The following is a 25,754-nucleotide window of genomic DNA, read 5'->3' on the forward strand; positions in this document are numbered from 1 at the left end:
GTAGGAAAGGGGTTAAGATACTAATAACTTCCTTAGCTCCACAGGTCTCTGCAATTTAGAGCAGGACAAGGCCAGAACCTTTGTAAGCCATTTATTGTTGTCCGCGTCCCCGCAGGGAATTGCCTCTTACTTCCTGTCTTGGTGACTGTCACTGTGAGAAGGAATCTTCCCGAGGCTACAGACAGCAGTGAAAACAAGGCCGAGAATTGAACCCTTCTATGATCTATATAAATCTGAATAAAAGTGTTGCGGCTATAGATAGAATGGCTCTTGTGTTGAACAAAACAAGTGAGGAGAGCCAGAGATGAAATTAGCCTGTGAGGGGAGGAAGGGAGGAGGGAGTAATGTTCTGCTGGAGGAAGGACATGTCCTGGAGGGCAGCCATGTTCTGTGTATAAATCGGGTGTAAACACTGCAAGGTTCTAAGAAAAACTCTGAACGCCGTGTCACTGCCACACCAACTCCGGGGTCACAAATAGAACTGCCAGCGTCTCAACTTCAAAAAAAAAAAAAAAAAAAAATTACCTCACATCTTTTAACCAAAACACACTCCTCAGATTTAAATGGAGACATCTGGGGGTCACACCTGTCTGGAAGTCAACTGCTTTTAGGGCTTGGTTTGTTTACACCAGATGAAGTCAACTGCATTTTTAAAAACGCAGTACGAACGCATATGCAAAAAATAAATAAATAAAAAGAAGAAGGGGAAGAAGTACAACATGCTGCATTTCTTTACATGTAAACATATGAGAACGCACATAAATGCAACTAAAAATGAACAATGTCTAAAAAAAAAAAAAAAAAAAAAAAAAAAAACGTACTGCAAACGTGACAAACACTTTATGCAATCGAGTGTCTTTTTAAAATGCAGTACGAACACATAAGCAAGAAAATGTAATGCATTAAAAAGGTGAAACCACATGTAAACATATGGGAATGCATGGTGCGGCGACAGGCATTTTATGGTATTGTAAAGCGCTATTCGCCACAAGGACAAATTGTTTGTGTGTCCCATACACACTGCAACACAGCACGGAGCTGTGCTGCACTAAAATTCACACTAGCTGAATTTTATTGCAGCGCACTGTACAGAATCGCAGCATGTTGCTGTACTGCAACATAAATTAAGTGTACTTTTTTATACTTCAAACAAAAAGTGTGTATAAAAAAAGAAAAAATAATAGTGCACCATTCAGCCCCTACCAAAGAAGGGGGACGTACAGCTGCTGGAAAGCTAAAGCACTCTGGCAGCAGTCTGTTCCTGTGTGAATCGGTCCTTATAGCCTAGTTTACACCTTTTATGTGCGTTTCCAAAAAATAAAATTAAATAAAAGTACAGCATGCATGGAACACACAATCTGCAAATGCCCTCTTCCTCTGTGGATCCTCCCATAAGGGTAGACAATCCTCACTGATGCAGACAGCAGTGCTCATGTGATGACAACTGCACAGCTCTCTGCATTGTAACACTGTAAGTGTAGGCTGTTAAAGTGATGCCCCCTCAGGGGCGGGCCTATGACATGCTACAGTTACAGAAGGTCATTCAACCTGAAGACTGAGGACATCTAGTGACAGAACTATGTTACTGCAAGGGATAGTGCAGAAGGAGAGTACCTGGAGCATGAAGAAGAAAGAAGAAGAAAGAAGAAGAAAGAAGAAGAAAGAAGAAGAAAGAAGAAGAAAGAAGAAGAAAGAAGAAAGGAAGATTTGGCTTTAAAATGGAAGATGTCCAAGTCTGGAATACTTCTACCTTTAAATCAGAAAACAAAATAGTTTTTTTGGATAGAGGAGAGAAAGGTTAGAACTTGTTTTTGCTGCTACGTAACATGTTAAAGTGGATCTTCCCCCTCAAATGAAGTCCCTCCATTCAACCCCTCCTCCGTTCTGCTTCCCAAAGATCTTATATTTAGGAATAGATTATTAATATAATATTTTTTTACTGAAAAAGGGGTTTGGCTGCCTAGGCGAATGACGTGTACTGTGACCGCTGTGCCTCCTGGGATACGTATGTCACATATCCCAGGAGGCCTTAGTCTTTCATTCATAGAGGTGGGCCCAACGGCATGTCATTGGGAGGCCTACCGGCTGAATTTGAATGAGCCTGTGGGCTGGCTGATGACATCACACACAAGCATGGAGGTGCCATACCCGAGTGGAGGACGCTGAGAAGAGGATCTCGGCAGGGCAACACTGGATCCGATGGGTGGGCGAGTAGGTGAACTGTGGAGAAACCCCCACGAGATAAGCAGGGGTTACAAAAGAAGAAAGTGAAGATCTGCTTGGAGAAACACACGAATATTCTTCATCTGTACAAGCATTTAACCCAACCTTTCACAAATGTTTTAACACGAAGAAACCCTTGGAATAACTTTCCGGTCTCAGGGAACCTGACAATTACTATAGCTCAGTGTACATTATTGGATGTAAATAATGCGTCTTACATTTGTGGTCATTGGGAAGTTGGAAGAATCTCCTCCCTCAGATAGAAAACAAGATCATTGGTGTAAGTCAGCGGTCTCAAACTGGTGGCCCTCCAGCTGTTGCCAAACTACAAGTCCTATGGGGCATTGCAAGGCTGACAGTTACAAGCATGACTCCCACAGGCTGGAGGGCCGCCAGTTTGAGACCACTGGTGTAAGTGGTTACTTATTTGAGAGGTTGCTCAAGGACCCCCTAACAACCTCTTGAGAGGAACCCAAGAGCTCCATGGAAACCCTATTCAAACGTAAAACAAAAGCTTTGGTTGAAGGTCATCATCTGTACACACTGGTTATAGACACAACACAAATGACATCAATTACTAAAACTTACATCTGGAAAAATAATCTCTGAATATCATTACGTTATGGGAATGCTAAATATTGTGGACCCCATTAGAAGTCCAGGCCCCTCCAACTACACAACTCTGAAGTGACAAAGATTCCCGATTCACATATGGAGTGTCATAACAGATACCCTCGTGCTGATAAACATGTACAGCAAGCAATGTACTTGAACAGTCTGTAAATAAGTAACCCATGACCAGATCTCAGTGTCCCGGTTTTACCAAGAAAATCATTCCGGATGTGCTCATTTTTCTGCAACTTTCCCTGTTCTCTTTTCCACTAACAAAGGCTTACCAAGGGTAGAGGTATCGTCTCTGCAGCCAGTGCTACTACACCAGAAGCTCAACCTACAAGAGGGCCCACCAGGGTTACCACATGGAGTTAAAATTAACAGATGTCAAGCTCCAGGCCAAAAAAAAACCAAAGAAACCCCCAATGTTCTGCAAGCCAGCTGCTACCATTCCTTTTAACAGAGCTTCTGTATACCTGTGCACAACTGTCCCTTTTTTGCATTATTGAGATTCAGAAGATAATGTATCCCAAAGGTCACCAACAATGGATAATGGCTTACCCTTTTCAACAGGCTTCATTAAAGGTGTCGGAGAACTCACCATCACCACCAACCATGCAAAGCGGACACATAAAAGAGTAGGTTAAAATCAATAGTCTTTAGTTGCAGGTGAAGCCTGGTGGTCTGAGTCAGGCTTCTTGTAGGTCTAGCCCACCAGGGAGATTTACCAAAATTAAAAACCGTGCAGCTGTCTATTAGGGAATTTTAACCATTCCTTTGTTCTAGCTCCTGCAGTTACATCCTCTAACTCATAAATATAATGTGATACTTTAGCTATAGATGAAGCCCGATGGACTGAGTCAGTCCTTGGCTTCTCGTAGGTTTTGGATACCTCAAAAGGGAGATCCACCATAATTCGTAATTGTGCAGCTGTCTGCCAGGGAATTTTGAGTGTTCCTTTGTTCCAGCTCCTGCAGTTACATTCGCTAAGATATAAATATAACCTGATATTCTAGTTATAGATGAAGCCTGATGGACTGAGTCAGCCCTTTGCTCCCTTTAGGCCTTGGATACCTAAAATTGGTGATCGATCATAATTTCCAACCATGCAGCTGTCTACCAGCCAGGATTTTGAGCGTTTGTTTTTCCCAGCGCCTGGTGTTTTATATATAATTATACCGTGATATTTTAGTTGTAGAGAAAGCCTGATGGACTGAGTCAGCCCTTGACTAAGGCCCCTTTCACACATGCGGACGATATGTCCGTATTTCATCCATCCGTTTGCGGATGAAATACGGGCATACATTTATCCCTATGGGATAGCGGGTGTCTGCGGATGAACATCCGCAGACACCCGATTTCGTCCGCCTCCGCTACTGTCCGATTCTGCAGACGGAGGAAAATCCTATTTTTCTATCCGTCTGCAGAGCGGATCGGATGAACACGGACAGACGGTCCGTGTTCATCCGATCCCCATAGAGGAGAGTGGAAAGCTGACAGGGCGGTCCCCGCACAGTGTGCAGAGACCGCCCTGTCCGCAGCCAGCTCAGCGGGGACAACGGAGCGATCCCCGCTGAGCGAGCGGATCATCACGGGGCGGATCATTACTGATCCGTCCCGTGTGAAAGGGGCCTAAGGTCTTGACTACCTCAAATAGGGAGATCTAACATAATTCCTGACCCTGCTGCTGGCTACCAGGGCATGCTGAGTGTTCCTTTGTTTTGTTTAGGCTCCTAGTGTTAAATTATCTACAATATAATAAACAAAAACCAAATAAAAAAAACCCCAAAGACAAGGAGTGGGAGCCCCTCATAAAGGCCATAACAGTTATGATCACTGACTCTGTGAGAGATAACCTTTAAACCAGTTAATGGTTTCTTGTAAGTAAATCTGCAGAATTTGTCATATTTTCTCCCTTTTATGGAAGAGATACTATTTAAAATATTTTGCTATATCTGTTTAAAACAGAACTCCACCCAAAATGGGAAGCTCTGCTTGTTTGTTTCCTCCCCCTTCGACTGCCACATTTGGCACCTTTGAGGAGGGAGGGAGGAGCGGGTACCTTTTTGACAGGTACCCGTCCCCACTTCCAGGTTAACTCACCGTGGCCGACTGGAAAAAATAAAAATAAATAAAAATAATTGGCTGACATGACGTCATCGCGTAAGGTGCATTAGGTAAATGCGCTAATAGTAAAAGTCAGCAGCTACAGTATTTAAATCCTGTTGACCCTGCAAAAAAAAATAACAAAAATAAAAAACCCTGTGCACTTGCAAATTTCAAGCCATATTATAGGCCCATCCAGTTACATTGTCAAAAGTATTGGGACACCTGGCATCCCAGCCTTAAGGCTTGTACAAACTAAGAAAATCAGGAGAACGGTCTCATCCGAAGAACAAGCGTAGTATTTTCTAAGAAAGTGTGTATACAACTTTCCACAGCCGATTCCGGCCTTTCATACGAAAACTTCCGAAGGGACAAACTCCAAAAATGTTCTTGTATGGGATGTCCATATCTTTATGGACCTTGCTTTGTGCATAATCATGTTGGAACAGGAAGGGCCAAACTGTTCCCACAAAGTTGGAAGCATGAAATTGTCCAAAAACTGTCTTGGTATGCTGACGCCTAAAAGCGGAGTTCCACCAGAAATGGAACTTCAACTGTTTGGATTCCTCCCTCCTCCAGTATAACATTTTGCACCTTTGGGGGGGGGGGGGGGGGGGGTCAAATCCAGGTATCTGCTCCCACTTCGAGGAAAACAATGTGCAGCGATCTATGCAATGTCCCGCAAATCCTACGCTCTCCCCCTACCTCCCCCCCCCCCCCAGTCTTCTGTTCTGAGAGATACACAGGTCCCCGAAGACAGCAGGGACCAATCAGAACGTGCATGCACAGTAAGGAACCAGGAGTGAAGCCGAAAGTCTTCACTGCCTGGTTCCCTTAACAGGAATGGCAGCAGCAGCACCCAGGAGTCAATCCAGAGATCAGATGTGGTGCCAACATCGCAGGCTTCCTGGACAGGTAAATGTCCTTATATTAAAAAGTCAGTATTTGTAGCTGCTGACCAATTTTTCCACCGGCGGAACTCCGCATTAAGAGTTCCCTTCATTGTAACTAAGGGGTCAACCGCTGAAAAAACAACCCCACACCTTAATCCCCACTTCACCATGGTTTGGACCAGTGCACAAAGCAAGGTCCATAAAGACATGGATGAGCGAGTTTGCGGTGGAGGAACTTGACTGGTCTGCAGAGTCCGGACCTCAACCTGATAGAACACCATTTGAGATGAATTAGAGAGGAGACTGCAAGCCAAGCCTTCTCATTCCAACATCAGTGCCTGATCTCACAAATTCACTTCTGGAAGAATGGTCAAACGTTCCCATAGACACTCCTAAACCTTGCGGACAGCCTTCCCAGAAGAGTTGAAGCCATTATAGCTGCAAAGGGTTTGCCAACTCAATATTGAACCCTACGGACGAAGACTAGGATGCCATTAATATTCCTGTGCTTGTAAAAACGTTTGCCAATATAGTGTAACTAGGGAACATCTCCCCCTTTCTATGGAGAAAAGGTGAGGCACTCTGTACTCCCGACTCATGCCTCTCTCCCATAGATGCAGTACAGTGGCTGAGTGTTGTCACCCTAGGACAGGAAGTGTGTTACTGGCAAGATTACCAGGAAAATTAAAAATATAAAGCTATACAGCACATTTAAGGACTGGTAAGCTATAGTATATTACATTTTTGTTGTCGAGTTTAGATATGCACCTCCCTATAACTAAAATATTAGTCAGCGCTGACTTGTCAAACTTGCATATATTAGTTTTAGATGGACGCACTGAAAACCTCCCAAGTGTTTGCAGTGCTGGGAGTTCCACTTGACCTATTTACAAGCACTGACCCTGAGAGATAAGTAGCCCTAAAGGTCCAGGACTGCATGCCAGGTGGCTTTCTCACTGGGTTCCTGGTACTGGAAATGTATACATGTTATTCAAGCTAAACGAATCTAACCGTTTTAGATTCCACAACTGATGAATCACAGGAAATAGAAGAGTACAGCAATGTGACCAGGGAATAAACATCACGTGATGGTGACACCTGTTATTAGCCATCACCTGCTGGGTGAAAACATTCCGTCCTTCAGTATATTTATCACACTGCTCACAATCATTAACCCCAATGCTGCAATTATGCTGCCTGTTAGTAAATACAAGGGCTAAGCCCTTGTACACACGGTCGGACATTCCGACAACCAAATCCGTCAGATTTTTTCCGACGGATTTTGTCCGAAACTGTTGCATACACACGGTCGGACAAAGTTGTCGGAAAATCTGATCGTACGTAACGTGATGACGTTATTTGGTTATGACGGGACTACGTTCACACTAGTAGCCAATAGCTTTGATGTAGGAATTTGATCTGAGCATGCATGGCACTTTGTCCGATCGGAATTCCCTACACATGATCGGACAAAGTCCGATCGGATCATGTTGTCGGAAAATTTTACCGACAAGTTGGAAAACTTGGTCCGTCGGATACTCCGACGGAAACAGTCCGATGGAGACCACACACAGTCGGATTATCCGACAAAACGATCCGATCGAACACATTCCTTCGGAATCTCCAACCATGTGTACAAGGGCTAAAAGATTACTTCTACATAGAAGCAGATGGTCAGGAGATCATTAGACGGGGCCGATTTTCTACCACATTCCTAGTGATTTTTCGCGGCAGATTACGAGGCCCGGATTAGACAGGGTTGTTTTCTGTGAGGTACCCAGTGACCCCATGTAGAGGACATAGAAACAGACAATACATTTTCTGTATTGTCTCTATATAATCCAGAACCCTCCTGGCTGTAAATCCATGGTGGATCGTAAGGCCTCATGTGCATGGATGGGGATAGGCTGAAAATATGCTGGTGTAAAGTTCCAGGTGTTTTCCGACACCCAGGGAGTTGCATACAGCCTACCATACAAGCAAATGGCCATGATCTTGTATATGCCAAAGCTTCTGTGCATTGGAGTTTATCCATGTTCAGGAAATACATCTTACACCAAGGCTTGACATTTGCTTTGAATTTAGGAGCCAGCTAAAAAAAGTTAGGAGCTATTTATTTTTTTTTATTTTTTTAAACACTTGCCTACTGGGCACTGCCCATGACAATTTTCAGCTTTCAGCGTTGTCACACTTTGAAAGACACTTGCAGAGCCATGCAACATAGTGCCCAAGTGAAATTTTTAGCATTTTTTTCACACAAATAGCTATTTGTTGTTTATTTTTGGTAGTATTTAATCACCACTGGGGTTTTTTATTTTTGCTAAAAAAAAAAAAAAAAAAAAAAAAAAAGCAGAAACCTTTTTATTGATTCACGTTTTAAAATGTAGCAAAATAAGTAATTTTTCTTCTTCACTGATGTGCGTTGATGAGACTGTACTGATGGGCACTGATTGGCAATAATAGGGCTGCACTGATTATCAGGGTACCGATGATCAGTGCCCCGATTATCAATATAAATGTCCCAGGATAGCCGATTATCGGCTTTCCTTTCCTCACCCTGTGACAGCGCTGAGAAAAGGAAGTGCCGATAACCGGCATTTGTTTACATGTGAACAGCTGTACAGTATCTCACAAAAGTGAGTACACCCCTCACATTTTTGTAAATATTTTATTCTATCTTTTCATGTCACAACACTAAAGAAATGACACTTTGCTACAATGTAAAGTAGTGAGTGTACAGCTTGTATAACAGTGTAAATTTGCAGTCCCCTCAAAATAACTCAACACACAGCCATTTAAACCACTGCAACAAAAGTGAGTACACCCCTAAGTGAAAATGTCTAAAATTGGGCCCAATTAGCCATTTTCATTAGTGTTACAAGGTCTCAGGTGTGAATGGGGAGCAGGTGTGTTAAATTTGTTATCGCTCAACCTCATGGCAAAGAAGTCTGAGGGTCTGAAAAAAATAAAAAATAAATTGTCCCTCTACATAAAGATGGCCTATGCTATAAAAGATTGCCATGACCCTGAAACTGAGCTGCAGCACGGTGGCCAAGACCATACAGCGATTTACCAGGACAGGTTCCACTCAGAACAGGCCTCGCCATGGTTGGCCAAAGAAGTTGAGGGCAGGTTCTCAGCATCATATCCAGAGGTTGTATTTGAGAAATAGACGTATGAGTGCTGACAGCATTGCTGCAGAGATTGAAGGGGTGAGGGGTTAGACTGTCAGTGCTCAGACCATATACCGCACGCTGCATCAAATTGGTCTGCATGGCTGTCATCCCAGAAGGAAGCCTCTTCTAATGATGCACAAGAAAGCCTGCAGGTTGCTGAAGACAAGCAGACTAAGGACATGGATTAGTGGAACCATATCCTGTGGTCTGATGAGACCAAGATAAACTTATTTGGTTCAGATGGTGTCAAGCATGTGTGGTGGCAACCAGGTGAGGAGTACAAAGACAAGTGTGTCTTGCCTACAGTCAAGCATGGTGGTGGGAGTGTCATGGTCTGGGGCTGCATTGAGGGAACCATGAATGCCAACATGTACTGACATACTGAAGCATAACATGATCCCCCCTCGGTTGAAGGGCCGTAGTTTGGAGATCCCTGGTTTAGACATTAAATGGCTGTGTGTTGAGTTATTTCAAGGGGACAGCAAATTTACACTGTTATACAAGCTTTACACTCACTACTTTACAGTGTAGCAATGTGTAATTTCTTCAGCGTTGTCACATGAAAAGATAGAATAAAATATTATAAAAATGTGAGGGGTGTACTCACTTTTGTGAGATACTGTAATTGGACACAGCTGATCACATTGGCCTTTTACCTCGATCCGTGATCAGCTGTGTCTGAAGGACACAGCAATCATAGAGCACACCAGATGGGTACTCCGGGGGCATGGGAGTTCAGAGAGGATGTCAACAGATGCCTTCCTAGGACTGCACAACCGCGCTGTAGCTGTCTTTGGGCTATAGCACGGTCGGCAAGTAGGAGACAGATGCGGACAGATGACAAAAGCCCTGGCGCCAGGATGCAATTTCTAGTCACCATGGAGACCTGAGATTTGTTGTGGCCGGCCTTACTGCCTGAGCGCTGGAAAACCCCAAGAACTTTGAGACCAGCATTTTTAACCCATGTGCATGAGGTCTTCCATGTGTAATCTAGGCAGAAGAAGATCTTAGTCTCAGGCTTTTCACATTTAAGATTAGTGTTCCAATTATGGACTTTGTAAAATATTGTTGCAGTTAGAAACAATGGAGCATATTTGTTTTGAATGAAAGAACATGCTCTTATCAACGCAAGACTGGGGGAGAGGACAGGACAGGGTCACTTTAAACCTACCAGGCCTATGGTAGGTTTAAAGTTACCCTATCAGTTGGCAAAAAAATAAAATAAAAAGTGCTGCCGAAAGTTCCCTGCTACAAAACAAGGATTATACTCACTTCTGCAGCATCTCCCCTACCTTCCCCTTGTTCCAGGGCTGCAGCCTTTGTCAAGCTCTTCAGCATTTGATGGTCCTGTTAGGCCTCATGTACACTGCTGCTGGTAAACAGACGCTTAGGAGCAGTTGGGCATTTTTTTCAGCTGCCCCTGAACTGTCCTCTATGTTATCTTATCAGTACATGTACACAGAGTCATTTATAGTTGTTTCTAGGCAGTTGAGTTTAAAGGCCTTTTTTGGAACGCAAAAAAAAAAAAAAAAAAAAAAAAAAAAAAAACCCCACACCCAAATCCTTCTAGACGCAAACGCTGCCAAACAGATGTTTTTTTAGAGAAGGTTTCTAGCTGTCAAGTTAAATTGCTCAGGAGAGGTTAAACAACGTCCCGTGTACATGAAGCATAACTGTCAAAGGACTGTCTCCCCAACTGGATCCCATGGTTCCTTCCTCTGACTCCTACACCACCGTTTTGTCCTGTAGTGGTCATTGAAGAAGGAACTATGGTAAAGAGTGTGAATTCCTAGGGGACATGGGTTATGGCGATACATCTTTTCACATTTTCCAGTATCAGCTTCCTTGGCATCTTGTCATAGGACAACCCAGATCAGCAAAGGAAGTTGGAGCTGGAGACTTCCCTCTGTAGAAGCTGAGATGTCGGGTTTGATAGTTACAGTATAAAATGCCCATTGTGTCACGGAGTGTAGGCTTCCTTATGAAAAGTGTTTGAATGGTGAAGTATCTCAACTCAGGACCATCATTTCAGCGACTTATTAGTACAGGCCCAAGGGGGTAAATACCCCTTTTCTTACCAGTCCAGAACTTCCCTGTTTAAGAAGTGCTGGCTAACCAAAATCTAGAGATCCTGACTGTACATTGTAAAGCTGGGATCTGACAGGGCTGGATCTTCACTTAAAATAGGGTGATCTTCTAGCTGTAGACCGAGGTGGGCAAATTGTGGCCCTTCAACTGTTGAGGAACTACATGTTCCATGAAGTATTGCAAGACTGACAGCTACAAACATGACTCCCAAAGGCCTAGAGGCATGATAGGACTTGAAGCTCTGCAACAGCTGCAGGGCTGCCAACCCCTGAGGTCTGGGTCACATAGGACTGTATTTCTGAATTACTTTTCTGTGATCCAGATGACTCGGGGCCATGCCCTGTAGCCCGCATGGGGAAAATGGCAAAAGTGCACCTTCACCCATGAACTGTTAACTACATCTACAGCAGCACAAGTTGAAGGTCCTGACCCCACCCTGCTGCAGTGCCCAAGGCAACTACTTCTGCCTATCACTTGGCCTACTCCACGGGGGGAAATTCGGTTTCTACAGAAAAATTAATCAGCGACAAAACAGGATTACACAATGATCAATTTCCTAGTTCGGTCATTTTTCTACAGGAGCCCCTCTCATTAGAGTCCCCCTCCTTACATCTGGAGTGCCCAACAGAATCCCTCCATTATACCCAGGAGTGCTTTTCAGAGTCTCCATCAGAGTCCCCCCTAATGCCTGGTAGTGCCTATCAGAGTCCCCAACCCACCCCAACATCTGGGAGTGCCCATCAGGGTTCCTCCTTACATGCAGGAGTGACCCTTAGATCCCCCTCCCCTTACATCTAGGAGTGCCCGTCAGTCTCCCTTACTTCCAAGAGTTACCATCTTGTTAACATCTGGGGGTGCCCATCTTAGCCCCTCTAACATCTAAGCGTGCCCTTCAGAATCTCTCCTTACATCTAGGAGTGCCCATCAGAGCCCCCCCCCACCCCCCCCAACATCTGGGAGTGCCCATTAAGTCCCCTCCCCAACAACCAGGAGTGCTCATCCCTGCTCAACATCCAGAAGGGCCCATCAAAGTCCCCCTCTTACAATGATGCTTGCATAGTCCATCCCACCCCCCCCCCCCCGCCATCTATGTGTGCCCATCACAGCAGAGTCACCCTTACCTCTATTATTATTATTATTATTATTAGGTGTAGAGAACCGGGAACAGAAGCCAGGAGGTGGAGCAGGTCTGGAAAAAAAAAAATGTCCATTTCTCCTGTAAATGCCAGGAGCAAGGCAACACATAAATTGGTTTCTAGGACTCCTGCGGTTCTACTAACCCACCACGGCAGGGGGAGAGGGAGGAATCTGCACTGAGAACTGGGGAAGGTCACGGCTCTCTGGCTGGCAGGGGATGCTCTGATCTCTATTCCCATACAGACTGCTGCCAGCAGGTGTATTTTCACTGACAGTTGTCGTGGGCCATAGTTTGGAGAATTCACATATAAAGCAACAGGGTGGTGTAAAATGATTTGCTCTTGGTATAAAACATTAGGTATTTTTCCCCCCGTATCTACAAATGTACTATTCACACCAATATACCATGAACTGCAGATATTTATTGTTTGGGTTCCCATGGCCCGGAAAAGGGTTCCTCCAGGGTAAAGACTTTGCATATGACGACAACGCCAGAATATTCTTACACAGGGCTGTACTACATGGATGTTGCCCGGGCGGCCCTATTGACCAAATCAAGATTTCCCTGACCTCTGGTGACCGAGTGGGGACTTTGGAACGAGCAGAAGAACATCTGATATGGAAAACAAGGGACTCATGATACTCATCAACAATCACTGAGGGCTGAAGCTGCTTGCTCCATCGCCGGTCCCTACAACCCCAACCATAGTCCCTACCAAGACTAGATTCCGAGAAAGCTGAGGCCAACCTGGATCACATGAAAACAACGATCTCGGGTGAACAAAGAAGTGTCCGGCCTTGCCTGAGAAGAAGGAGAGCCCCATTGTCCTCTGATCTCCAGAATGGAGACAATGAGACTCAGGAGGGAGGTTACTAAAGCTGGTTCTATACTAGTAGAATATCCAACGAAAATTTCTAGGAAAATTCTCAGATCATTTGAATGTCGTTTAAAAGCAATTTAAGAGTTTGTTTGCTTTTAACCTTCAATTTCAGAATGAATAAGCCTTAGGGTCCTTTCACACGGGGCGGATCAGTTCTGATCCGCCCCGTGGATGTCCGTTTGCTCAGCGGGGATCACTCCGCCGATCCCCGCTGAGCAGGGAGATGACAGCTCTGTCTCCGCACACTGTGCAGGGACGGACCTGTCACAGCGCCGCTCTCCCCTATGGGAGATCGGATGACGACGGACCGCAGTGCCCGTCGTCATCCGATCCGATCCGCAGACGGATGGAAAAATAGCTTTTTCCTCCGTCACACTTTTTCGGATCGGAGCGGGTCGGATGTCAGCGGACATGTCACCGCTGACATCCGACGCTCCATAGAGCTCTATGGAGCACCCGTTCAGGTCCGCCTGAAAAACTGACAGGCGGGCCTGAACGGGACGTCAGTGTGAAAGGGGCCTTAACGAAAACTATACACAGCTAGAACTTTGTACATTCCAGAAGTCCCCCCCCCCCCCCCCCATCCTGCGCCTTCAAATGTATTCGTTAATGCGGTCAAAAATGAACGTCGATTTTACCTGCACAAAACAAAATACTATTGGGTGTATACCTAGCTTAAAGCTGGCCATAGATGGGTAAAAAAATAAAAATAAATAAATAAATATATATATAATAATTTAAATACACACGTACGAATAAAGATTTGAAAAACCTCGGAACATTCTTTTGATCTAATATTCGATGGCCCAATCATTGTACTGGAAATTTTCCAGCGAATGTCAACAGTTTTCAATATCAAAACATATATATACACACACACACACACACACACACATACACCTTTCTACTACCACTTGCTCATGTGCATTTCATTAAAGTCCCCCCCCCCCCCCCCCCAACAACTGACCTACAATTTGAAAATGAGTAAAAAAATAAAAATAAAAAATAAATTGTTGTTTGTTGATTTTTGAAATAGAAATCGACCGTTGACGAACGATCGGTCGACCCGATTTTTCTCTTTGGTTTTCTCTTGCTAGCCTCAGACTGGAGCAGCTGTGCATGGCAGCCAATCCGCTTGTTAGTTTGCGCTTTGAGAATAAAAAGCTGGAAGCTGATTAGCTGCTACTTCCTACTGCTCCAGCTCGCCCCCTAGTGACTCTGGCGCTGTTGCCCATGGCAACCAATCAGCGCTGACAATCAGGGATGTAGGCAAATCAGTTGCTAGGGGCAACATCCATCTTCCCTCCCCCTCGGATCCTGGTAGACAAAGAGAGAAGAGGATGGGGGGGGGGGGGGGGGTTATGTTAGGGAGGACTGATGTATAGATGTAGAATAGAATAGAAGCCGCCCCCCCTCCCCAGCAGGGAACAATAACAATATAATCCTCTCAGACATGTCAGCACTTACCGAAGCTCCTCCGGTGTTTAAAAGGCCGCTCTGACGGCATCCTGAGCTCTGGCAGCCCTGACTCCGCTCACACACCGGCCGATTCCTCAGATCGGGCTCACTACTTTCTGTACCCCCCGATCTCCTCGTCCCGATTCCCCCAACCAGTTCCGAGCGACAACCTCCGACACTACTCTGCTCTCCCTCTGTGCCTACACAATGTACCCAACCGCATGACGTCACCGAGCCGCCCTCTGCCGCCGTCTGCTGGCCGTCCTGCGCAATTCCAACCTGCCGTTTCCAACGTTTGTTGTATAACCGATCTAATCCTATTTATAACCCTTTCAGCCATTTCTAGACCATCAACCCATCCGTTACTTATATCAGAACGCTCACCCAGCTGTTCAAAGTAATATACGGAAAAGGAAATGTGTCATTTTACATTTATTATTAGGCAATATCAGTATAATAAATAAATTGCTTTTAAACTAGGGAGGGATAGCCAAATAATCATGGCAACACTCAGCGCCTCGTTAGCGCAGTAGGTAGCGCGTCAGTCTCATAATCTGAAGGTCGTGAGTTCGATCCTCACACGGGGCATGAGTATTTTTTATTTTTTTTCCTTCATCTTCACAATTATTTCATATGCTTTGCCATCTCCTGCAAAGATAAAACAATTCCCAGCTCGAGCAAAACATGAAACTAACCTGAAGGATAAAGTATTACAGCGGTGCAAGGCTGCAGTTATATTTTTTCTTAAAGCGGGAGTAAACCCGCTGACACTTTTTTTTATTTTTATATACACCTGTAAGGCCGCGTACACACGCGCGGACTGTTCGCCCAACTTTGTCCGTCCAACAGTTTCGGCAAACAGTCCGCTCAAACTTAGCATGGACGGACATGGCTACACACGACGGACGAACAGTTTGCTGAAACCGTGCGCGATGACGTGAACGGCACGTACGACGGGACGAAAAATACGACGTCCTATACACTGCATTATAGCTTTCGGCGTGAAAATCCTTTCTGAGCATGCGCGCAACTTTGTTTGACGAACAAGCCTACACACGGGCGGACTGTTCGCTGAAACAAGGTTTCAGCGGACAGTTTTTCGGAAATTCCGAAAAACCTTGTCCGTCCAACTGTCCGCTGAAACTGTCCGCTGAAAGCCCACACGAGCGGACTGTCCGCCCAAACACTGTTCAGCGGACAAAGTTGGGCGAACAGTCCGCCCGTGTGTACGCGGCCTTAGGGAAAAGGCATAATGAGCTAGTAAGCAAAGCATACTAGCTCATTATGAAATACTTACCTTAGAACGAGGCGTCGGTAACTCACCTGGTGCAAGCCGAGGGAGCTGACATGTTGCCTCGGCGTGTCTTCCGGGGTATCGCGGCTCCGGCGTTGTGAGTGGCCGGAGCCGCAATGTTGTCACTCCCACGCATGCGCACTGGAGACTTCTTTCCGGCAAGGTCCGGATTCTGCCGGGCTTTCAGCCGAGAATCCCCCGTGTGCATGCGCCGCTGCAGTCAGCTCATTGCAAGGGGAATATCTCCTAAACCGTACAGGTTTAGGAGATTTTTTTTTTACCTACAAGGTAAGCCTGTAGGTAAAAGTTCAATTTTTAACTATACAACAGCTTTAACCGCTTAAGGACCACCCCACGTATATATACTGCAGCAGGGGCGGGCCCCTAAAGGGGTGTTCCAGCGGAAAAATGTTTCTTTTAAAAGTCAGAAGCTACAAACACTGTAGCTGCTGACTTTTAATAAGGACACTTACCTGTCCAGGGCACCCGCGATGTCAGCGCCCCCCCCCCAGGCTGATACGTCCCTCTTATCAGGGTCCCGGCACCGCCATCCTCACTAAGGGAGACAGGCAGTGCAGCCTTGTGGCCTCACTGCACGCTTCCTACTGCGTATTTGCGAGTCGCGTGGCGCTTTGTGAATGGGGCGCACTGTGTTCTGGTACACACACAGTTCCCAGAACACACCGCGCCCCATTCCCCAGAACACAACGCGAGGAGGAGAGAGGACTGAAGATCACCGGGGAGTAGGAAGACAGCCTAGCAACAGGGTTTCTGGTAAGTTAAAAAAAAAATTCACCTTTTCTTTTAAATTATTTTAAGAATATTGAATGAATGAATGAATGAATGAAATACTTGTATAGCACACAATGCAAACTGAATCGCCTTAGGCGCTGTGGCGAGCTTTGATCATCTGCTAAAAGAGGAAGGTCTTGAGTTTTTTCCTAAAAGCCAGGTGATTTTCTTCCAGGCGGATGTTGATTGGTAGAGCATTCCATAGCCGAGGCCCTTGGACAGCGAATCTCCGATCCCCCTTGGATTTATACCGGGCTTTGGGCACGAGGAGGAGGTTTTTGTTGGCTGATCGAAGACTGCGGTTTGGTGTGTAATGATTTATTTTCTCCATTAGGTATTGCGGAGCTTCTCTATGCACGCATTTGTGGGTGAGGCAAAGGGTCTTGAACGTGATCCGATTTTTTACGGTTAGCCAATGTAAGACTCCTCAGTGAAGGAGAAATGGATTCCCAGGGTTTTTTTCCTGTTATCAGCCTTGCCGCCGTGTTTTGGATCAGTTGTAATCGCGCAAGTTGATATTGTGGTAATCCTATGTAAAGCGAGTTTGCGTAGTCCAGTCGTGAATTAATGATTGTTCCAACTACCACTGCTTTGTCATTCTTTGGGATAAAAGGGATGAGTCTGCGAAGCATGCGCAGCAGATGGTGAGATCGACTGACTACAGATCCTATTTGCGCATTCATTGACATTTGTGCGACTAAAATAACCCCGAGACTCTTCGCTTGGTCTTTGGGGAGATAGTCTGCCCAAAGACGGTTGGTGGAGACCAGGAGGTTTTGGTTGCGGGCTTATGATTTGGGTGTAAGATAAGAAGCTCTGTCTTTGATTCGTTCAGCTGGAGGGAGTTGGTGGTCATCCAGTCCTCTATTGATTTGAGGCAGTTTTCAAGTTGTTGTTGGTGATCTTTTTTTCATTGATCCGAAAATAAAGTTGCGTGTCGTCAGCGTAAGAGTGGAAGCAGAGATCTGAGCATCTGATGATTTGAAGGAGTGGGCAAATGTAAATGTTGAAGAGAACGGGTGACAGCGGAGAGCCTTGAGGGACTCCGCAGGTGACTGCCCGAGTTTCGGAGAGGAATTTTCCTAGTTTCACTGTCTGTGACCGATTTCCTAGGAAGGACGCGAACCATTGGAGATCTATGTCTTGGACTCCGGCTACTTCTGTGAGGCAGACGAGTAGAGTATTGTGATCTACTGTATCAAACGCTGCACTTAGGTCTAGCAGTACGAGGAGACACGGCTCTCCGTCATCTGCTGCTTCGAGGGCGTCATCCCAAATGTTGAGGAGAGCTGTTTCTGCTCCATGACCCGGGCGGAAGCCTGATTGCAGAGGGTCCAGGAGTTTGTGAGTATCCAGGTGAAGTTGTAGCTGATGTACTACAGCTTTCTCCATGATCTTAGAAATGGTGTTGAGGCTTGTAATCGGCCTACAGTTGTTTGGATCCTGAGGGTCCAGGTTTGGTTTCTTGAGTAGAGGTTTGACGATGCCTTGTTTGAGGATGCTGGGAACAATCCCTTTGTGGAATGATCGGTTTATGAGGTGGGTTATGTTGGAGCCACGATGTCGGAGCATTATTTCAGTAGTTTTGTGGGGATGATGTCAATAGGTGAGGTACTGTCACGCAGTTTATTAATGATGTTTTTTTGCGGTGTCTACGGTAATTGGGGATAGTGAAAATTTTGGCGGTTGCGGTATGTTGGTGCGGACATCCTCTTTATGTATTTGCTGGCTGAGGTTGGATGTTTTCTTCTGACAAATTGTTTCCCTGATGGTTTTTGACTTTATCGATGAAAAATCCGACAGTTTGTCACAGTAATCCTGGGATTCACTTTCTGGGGTTCTAGGCACACCGGATTCATTGATTGATTAACCAGTTTAAACAGTTCCCGTGGTTGGTTTGCGGCCGTTGAGATTGTATATGAGAAGTGGTCCTTTTTGGCTTTGAAGATTGCTTTCCGATAATTCTCTGTCAGACCTTTGTAGTTAAATAGGTTTTCCTCGTGGGATTTCTTCTCCATGTTCTTTCCGCTCTTCTGCGTTCTTGCTTTAGTACGGAGAGGGAGCTATCAAACCATCCAGCATTTTTCTCCTGATGAGTGCCCTGCATTTTGGTGCTACCGAGTCTGCTGATTGCAGTAATGCCTTGTTCAGGGAGTTGAGTGTTTCCTCCGTAGAGTGGTTTAAGGTTATTGTAGATATCTTTTTGGACAGAGTGGTTTTGAAGGCTTCGGAGTACAGTTTTTATGCGATCTGGTCCAGTGCGTTGTTACAGGTTTCCGTTTTGCGTTGGTGATGTTGGTAGTGATTTTGAATTTGATGGCGTGGTGATCCGTCCATGGCAGAGTTATGTTGTCGAGTATGTAATGTATGTAATATATGTAATGTATGTAATGTATGTAATATTAATGCTATTTATTTTTTTTTATTTTTTTTAGGGTGGCCCTCCACCTTAACTACTTAACCACTTCCCACCCAGCCAATGTACATATACGGCCAGGTGGGAGCCACCTCCTTCTGACTGGACATTCAGGAACGTCCATCAGAAGGAGGGGGATCGCGTGCGCGCGTGCCTGCGCAGCGGCGCGATCCCGATGCGCTCGTGTCACCCGAACACGGCGCATCTCGGATCGGCAGGAGGCTCTGTGATTGGCCCTCCTGATCACATGACGGCCGTGTCTAATCACAGCCGTCATGTGATGTAAACAAACAGCCGGTTGCTAGGCAATCGTCTCTCCTCTCCTCACACGGAAGTCGTCGCTGAGGAGAGGAGAGCAGATCGCTGCAGCCGGGTGGTGATCAGTAAGTATGAGCTGGTTTTACAGCTTTTTACTCACTGATCACTTGTCTAGTGTAATACACACATGTCCCCAAATAATAAAAAGACATGTCCCAAATAATAAAAACACATGTCCCCCACATATGTCCCACTAAAATCACATGTTCCATTGATTATCTGCACACATCTGTACATGATCATTTGCGTACATATGTCCCGATCACACAAACCAATTATTATACACTTAACGGAAATTTTTTTTACCAAAAACATGTAGAAGAATACATTTTGGCCTAAATTTACAATAAAATTTGATTTAATTGGACTTCTTTTAAAATAGAAAGAAGAAAATATTGTTTTTTTTCCAAATTTCCGCTTTTTTTGCGCTTATATTACAAAAAATAAGACAGAATTGTGAATAAATAGCACCAAAAAAAAGCTCTATTTGTGTGAACAAAATGATAAAAATTTCATTTGGGTACAGTGTAGCATGACCGCGCAATTGTCATTGAAAGTGCGAGAGTAATGAAAGCTGAAAATTGGGCTGGGAAGGAAGGTGGTGAAAGTGGCCTGTATTGTAGTGGTGACTCCGTGTCACACCATATTTGCGCAGCGGTCTTACAAGCACAATTTTTTAGGGAAAGTTAGACCTTTTTTTTTTTTATATATTGTGAAACATAATGTTACCCCAAGTAAATTGAAACCCAACTTGTCATGCTTCAAAATTGCACCCGCTAGTGGAATGGCGACAAACTTTGACCCTTAAAAATCTCCATAGGCAACGTTTAAAAATTTCTACAGGTTACCAGTTTTGAGTTACAGAGGAGGTCTAGGACTAGAATTATTGCTCTTGCCCTGGGCAATGTGGTATCATGGGATGGTGAGGTGGGGCAGCACAAGGAGATTTGGGGGAGAGGATTTGTGTTGAGAAAGGAGATTTGGTGTCAGGTCACCTTGAGGCGAGGTGACAGGTGCACACCGTAGGGATCAGGAGTGCACCGCAAGGTTGTGGACCCTACGGCTGACTGCTGCAGACGGGGGACAGATCCCACTGGGGTTAGAGCGTAAGATTCCCTGGGGCGCGGAGTCTAAGAGCCAGCAGGTGTTCACCAGAGCCTCTCGTGGTGAGGATGGACTTGGCTGCAACTGGCTCCAGGTCGCGACCCCCAGGGTCTCCCAGCTCACACCCACAGTAGGCAACAGGAGGATAGGGATGGTGAGGGACAAAGCCAAGGTCGGGGCCACAAGCAGACATGAATAGTCGGGTACACGCCAAAAGGTCAGGATCACAGGCAAACAGGGATAGTCAAGACACGCCAAAGTCGGTAACGGAAAACAGAAGCAGGGCACACGGCAGGAAACAGGAAGCTAACACACAAAGGTATACACAATGGTTGATCAGCCCTGATGGCCTGCAGTGCACAGGTTAATATAGGGCTCCCTGATAGGGCCTGGGGTGGAGCCATGCTTAGAGGAGAGGTTATAAAAACCACCAGGTGGAAGTGGCTGACCTCTTAGTCTGAAGACATGAGGGGATGTAAGCAAACACAGGAAGATCACTGCATAACCATGACATTTGGGGAGCGGTAGGGGGTAAGAATTGTTCTAGGAGGGAAACTTTGGGGAGGTGTGCTGAGTGGTGATTTGGGGGGATTTGTGTTGGGGGGATGAGGGAAGAGGATTTGTGCTGGGGGGGGGGTATTTGGGAGGGGATGTGCTAGTAGGCATGATTGGGGGTATTTGTGTTGGGAGGGGAAATCTGTGGGGGGGGGGGGTGGTGTTATTGCTAAGTTGGGAAGTTTGTACAGAAAGGGGGGGGGTTTGCAGTGGAGGGGAGAGGATTTGTGCTAGGGTGGGATTTTTTTTTGGGGGGGGGAGATTTGCACTAAGGGCATATAGGGAGAAAGGATTTGAGCTGGGGGAATGGGGGGGGGGGGGGGCAAAGATTTGTGCTAGGAGGGATGATTTCAGAGGGGGGTGAATTTGTACTGGATGGAGGGGACATTTTTGCTTAGGAGGTGAGCATGCATATAAGTGCTTGATTTTTTTTTGGGTGGGGGGATTTTTGCTGACACATAATGCTTATACATCTTGAAGGGGGGGGGGGGAGTGGGCGCATTTTGTGCCATGTTTGCCCTGGGCTCTAGATGGCCTTGTCCCAGCACTGGTAGGCAGTAGTGTGACTCTGCATTACACTTATTGATTAGGGTGTGTCCAGGCACACCTGGCAAACCCCCTGTGCATGCCTATGACCACTGTGTTTTTTATTTTGCACCAAAAAAGTCAGAAAAAAAAAAAAACATTTTTCATAGTTTGTTATAAAATTTGCAAACAGGTAATTTTTCTCCGCCATTGTGTGCTGATAGGCTGCACTAATGGAAGAGATCTGTGATCAGCTGTCATTGGCTTACAGCTGATCACGTGGTAAAGGGTCACTGTGATTGGCCCTTTACCCCAATTAGGGATGAGCTTCGTGTTCGAGTCGAACATACGTTCGACTCGAACATCGGCTGTTCGCCCGTTCAGCGAAATCCGAACGTTTTGGTCCGTTCGCGCCAAATTCGTGTGGCGCTCACGGCCCACAATGCACTGTGATGGCGCAGTGCATTGCTGGCTCGTGATTGGCCAAGCATGCACTGTGACCCCACATGCTTGGCCAATTGCAGCGCCAGCAGCGAGGAGAGCCATGATTGGCCACAGGCAGGATGCCTGTGGCCAATCATAGCTCAGGCTGTGTAGTGCACGCCCCACACTATATAAGGCCGCCAGCGCGGTGGCCTTGTGTAGTGTGTTGGCGTCTGAAGCAGTGGGTGTTCTGTGTACCTTCAACACAGTACACACTGATCGTTTTCGGCCGATTTTCGATCTTGCTGTTGTGTAGTGGTTGTTGTCTGCGTGCCCTGACCGCAGTATGCACCGCTATATTCACCTCACCTATATAGCTAGTGATCTATCTTTTATAATAGAGCTTGCAGTCAGTAGTGTTAGGAGCTAGTGCGTGCTGTCTGCGTGCTCTGTACCCAGTACATACCGCTATATCCACCTACATAGCTCTTCTCTATTTGAGCCCACTTGCCATCTGCAGGAGTTATTGGAAGTTGTGTGTGCCTCCAGCACAGCACAGTATACATCTGTATATAACCCTTTATCTCTGGTGTTCTATAATAAAGGCATCTGCAGGAGTTAGTGGGTGTTGTGTGCCTCTAGCACAATATACACTACCCAACTGCTTTTTTACCCAACTCCCTTCAGGCCATTACCATGTCTGGAAGGCCAGCAAGGAGAGGCAGACAGGCGCGAGCCGATAAAAGAGGGCAAGCAGGCTCTGTGTCTAGAGACAACAGTGCTGGTCGTGGACGCGGTGCATTGTCATCAGCACGTGGCCATGGGACACGCTTGTCCTTCTTTTCGGCAGCTGGACATGTTGAGCCGCAACATGCCAACGACTTGGTAGAGTGGATGACCAAGCCCTCTTCATCCTCCTCATCCTCTCTCACCCAGTCTCAGGGTACTAGCAAAGCAGCTGCCAACGCATCGTCTTCCCTCCTCTCAATGTCATCATCAGTGACTCCTTCCCTAGACCCACCACGTCCTCCTGAGGAGTCTCCTGAACTCTTTGAGCACAGTGTTGGGTACATGCTCCAGGAGGATGCCCAGTGTTTTGTAGCCTCTGATGATGACACTCAGCTAGAGGAAGGCAGTAGCGTGAATGCAGAGAGAGGGGAAGCTCAAGAAGGACAGCAATCTGGCAGTCATGTTCCACAAGCTGCAGCATACTGCCAGGTTTGCTACAGCGATGAAGAGGGAGGGGATGATGAGGGCACTGACTCCACATGGGTGCCTGGTAGGAGAGAGGAGGAGGAGGAGGAGGAGGAGGCACATGTCCAACGAGGCAGGATGCCCTCCGGGGGCCAGCTTAGGGGCAGCACACCGACTGAGTCACACCGCAGAGCTCCGCCTGTGCAGGGCGCTGCCTCTGCACGTTATTCTAAAAGTTCTTTGGTGTGGGCCTTTTTTGAGACGAGTGCATCAGATCGCACCGCTGCTATTTGCAACATATGTCTCAAGCGTATCTCGCGTGGCCAAAACATCACCTGCTTGGGCACCACATGCTTGACCAGACATATGTTGACCTGCCATGCAGCTCGTTGGCAAGCGTACCTCAAAGACCCACACCAAAGAACAAAGTGGCCCTCTCCTTGCTCCTCATCAGCTGGCATCTCCAACCCCACTAGACCTTCAGTCCTCTCTGAAACCTGCTCTGAGAGGAATGAAGGTGTAGAATTAGGTGTGTCACAGCCAAGTGCTTCCGGGAACTCTGCTAGCAGTACACCCACGTCCGATTATAGCAGGCAAATGTCCCTGCCCCAGCTGCTGGACCGGCGAAAGAAGTTCACTCCCAGCCATCCACATGCCCAGAGGTTGAATGCTAGCTTGGCTAAATTGCTAGCACTTCAACTGCTGCCTTTTCAGTTGGTAGACTCGGCCCCCTTCCGTGAGTTTGTACAATGTGCGGTTCCTCAGTGGCAGGTCCCCAAACGCCACTTTTTCTCACGGAAGGCGATTCTGGCTCTCTACCGGCATGTGGAAGGCAATGTCCTTGCCTCGCTGGACAGGGCGGTCAGCGGTAAGGTGCATATTACCGCTGACTCATGGTCCAGCAGGCATGGACAGGGACGTTACCTGTCTTTCACGGCCCATTGGGTCACTCTTCTGGCAGGTGTGAAGGATGCAGGACAAGGTGCAGTAGTGTTGGAGGTTGTTCCGCCACCACGCCTCCAAAATGCTACTATTGGTTGTGACACACCTCTCTCCTCCACCCCCTCCTCTTCTTCTTCCTCCATGGCCTCTTCCAGTGCTCTGTCCTGAGAACCAGCGGTGCTCCGTAGGCGTTCCAGGGGCTACGCAAGTACGCAGGCAAAACAATGCCATGCTGTGCTTGCGCTGGTTTGTTTGGGGGACAGGAGCCACACTGGGGCGGATGTTTTGTCAGCTCTGCAGGAGCAGGCCGAGAGGTGGTTGACGCCACGCCAGCTTAAACCAGGAATGGTGTTTTGCGACAATGGCACCAACCTCCTCTCCGCCCTCCGACAGGGACAACTGACCCATGTGCCCTGTGTAGCTCACGTCCTTAACCTGATGGTGCAGCGGTTCTTGGGCAGGTACCCCGGCTTACAGGATGTCCTGAAGCAGGCCAGGAAAGTCTGTGTGCATTTCCGCCGATCATTTAATGCCTGTGCTCGGCTGGCTGAGCTCCAAAAGGAGTTGAACCTGCCCAAGAACCGCCTTATATGTGACATGCCCACCAGGTGGAACTCAACGTTGGCCATGCTGCAGCGGCTGCACACGCAGCAGAGGGCCATCAATGAGTACCTGTGCGACTACGGCACCAGGACAGGGTCAGGGGAGCTCGGTTTTTTCTCACCACGCCAGTGGGGCATGATCAGGGATGCATGCACTGTCCTGTCACCGTTTGAGGAGGCCACAAGGATGGTGAGCAGTGACAGTGCATGCATCAGTGACACTGTACCTCTTGTCCACCTCTTGGAGCATACGCTGCGTGGAATAATGGACAGGGCACTTGAGGCAGAACAGAGGCAGGAAGAGGAGGACTTCCTTGCCTCTCAAGGCCCCCTTTATCCAGACAGTGTTCCTGCTGTGCCACCCATCACACAGGAAGAGGATGAGGAGGGGGAAGAGGAGGGGGAGGATGATTGTGTCAGCATGGAGGTGGAGGCTGGCACTCAGCATCAACAGCAGCAGCAGTCTTGTAGGGATGATTTACAGTCCCAAGAAACACGTGGACTTGTACGTGGCTGGGAGGAGGTAGCTGCGGATCATGTTGCCCTTAGTGACCCAGAGGACTCTGGACCGAATGCCTCAGCTAACCTACGCTGCATGGCCTCCCTGATCCTGCAAAGCCTGCGGAAGGATCCTCGTATTCTTCGGATCAAGGAGAGGGACCATTATTGGCTGGCCACTCTCCTTGATCCACGGAACAAGGGTAAGGTTGCCGACCTTATCTTGCCATCGCAGAGGGAGCAGAGGATGAGACATCTCCGGGAGGCCTTGCAGAAAGGTCTGTGCAACGCGTTCCCAGAGACTGGGAGGTTACAAACTCCTGGTCCTGGACAACGTGTTGCTGAGGCATCGGTCAGAAGGAGCGGTGGAGAAGGTGGCCGTCTGACTGATGCTTTCAGACAATTTTTTAGTCCACAGCCCCAAGGTATGATCGGTTCCAGCAACCATCGCCAGCGTCTGATTTACATGGTGCAGGAATACCTAGGGGCAAGGTCAGACTTGGACACCTTTCCCACC

General features: G+C 46.9%; 1 protein-coding gene and 1 non-coding gene across 2 annotated transcripts in view; one reads left to right on the forward strand and one right to left on the reverse strand.

Annotated features, from left to right (window-relative positions):
• The window catches only part of MAP1LC3A (microtubule associated protein 1 light chain 3 alpha), a 29,072-nt gene extending 14,275 nt beyond the window's left edge, over positions 1 to 14,797 (reverse strand). The window contains exon 1 of the mRNA XM_077459145.1: positions 14,584 to 14,797. Coding sequence (XP_077315271.1) covers positions 14,584 to 14,623 — 40 coding nt within the window. The 5' untranslated portion in view covers positions 14,624 to 14,797. The remainder of the gene's footprint in view (positions 1 to 14,583) is intronic.
• A 292-nt stretch (positions 14,798 to 15,089) lies between these two features.
• On the forward strand, positions 15,090 to 15,162 carry TRNAM-CAU (transfer RNA methionine (anticodon CAU)). Its single transcript has one exon. It is a non-coding gene; the product is annotated as a tRNA-Met (tRNA).
• The last annotated feature ends 10,592 nt before the right edge of the window (positions 15,163 to 25,754 follow it).

This window comes from Lithobates pipiens, unplaced genomic scaffold, assembly GCF_037356315.1.
Source record: "Lithobates pipiens isolate NorthernLeopardFrog02 unplaced genomic scaffold, aLitPip1_a1.2 Scaffold_28, whole genome shotgun sequence".
Classification (NCBI taxonomy): domain Eukaryota; kingdom Metazoa; phylum Chordata; class Amphibia; order Anura; family Ranidae; genus Lithobates; species Lithobates pipiens.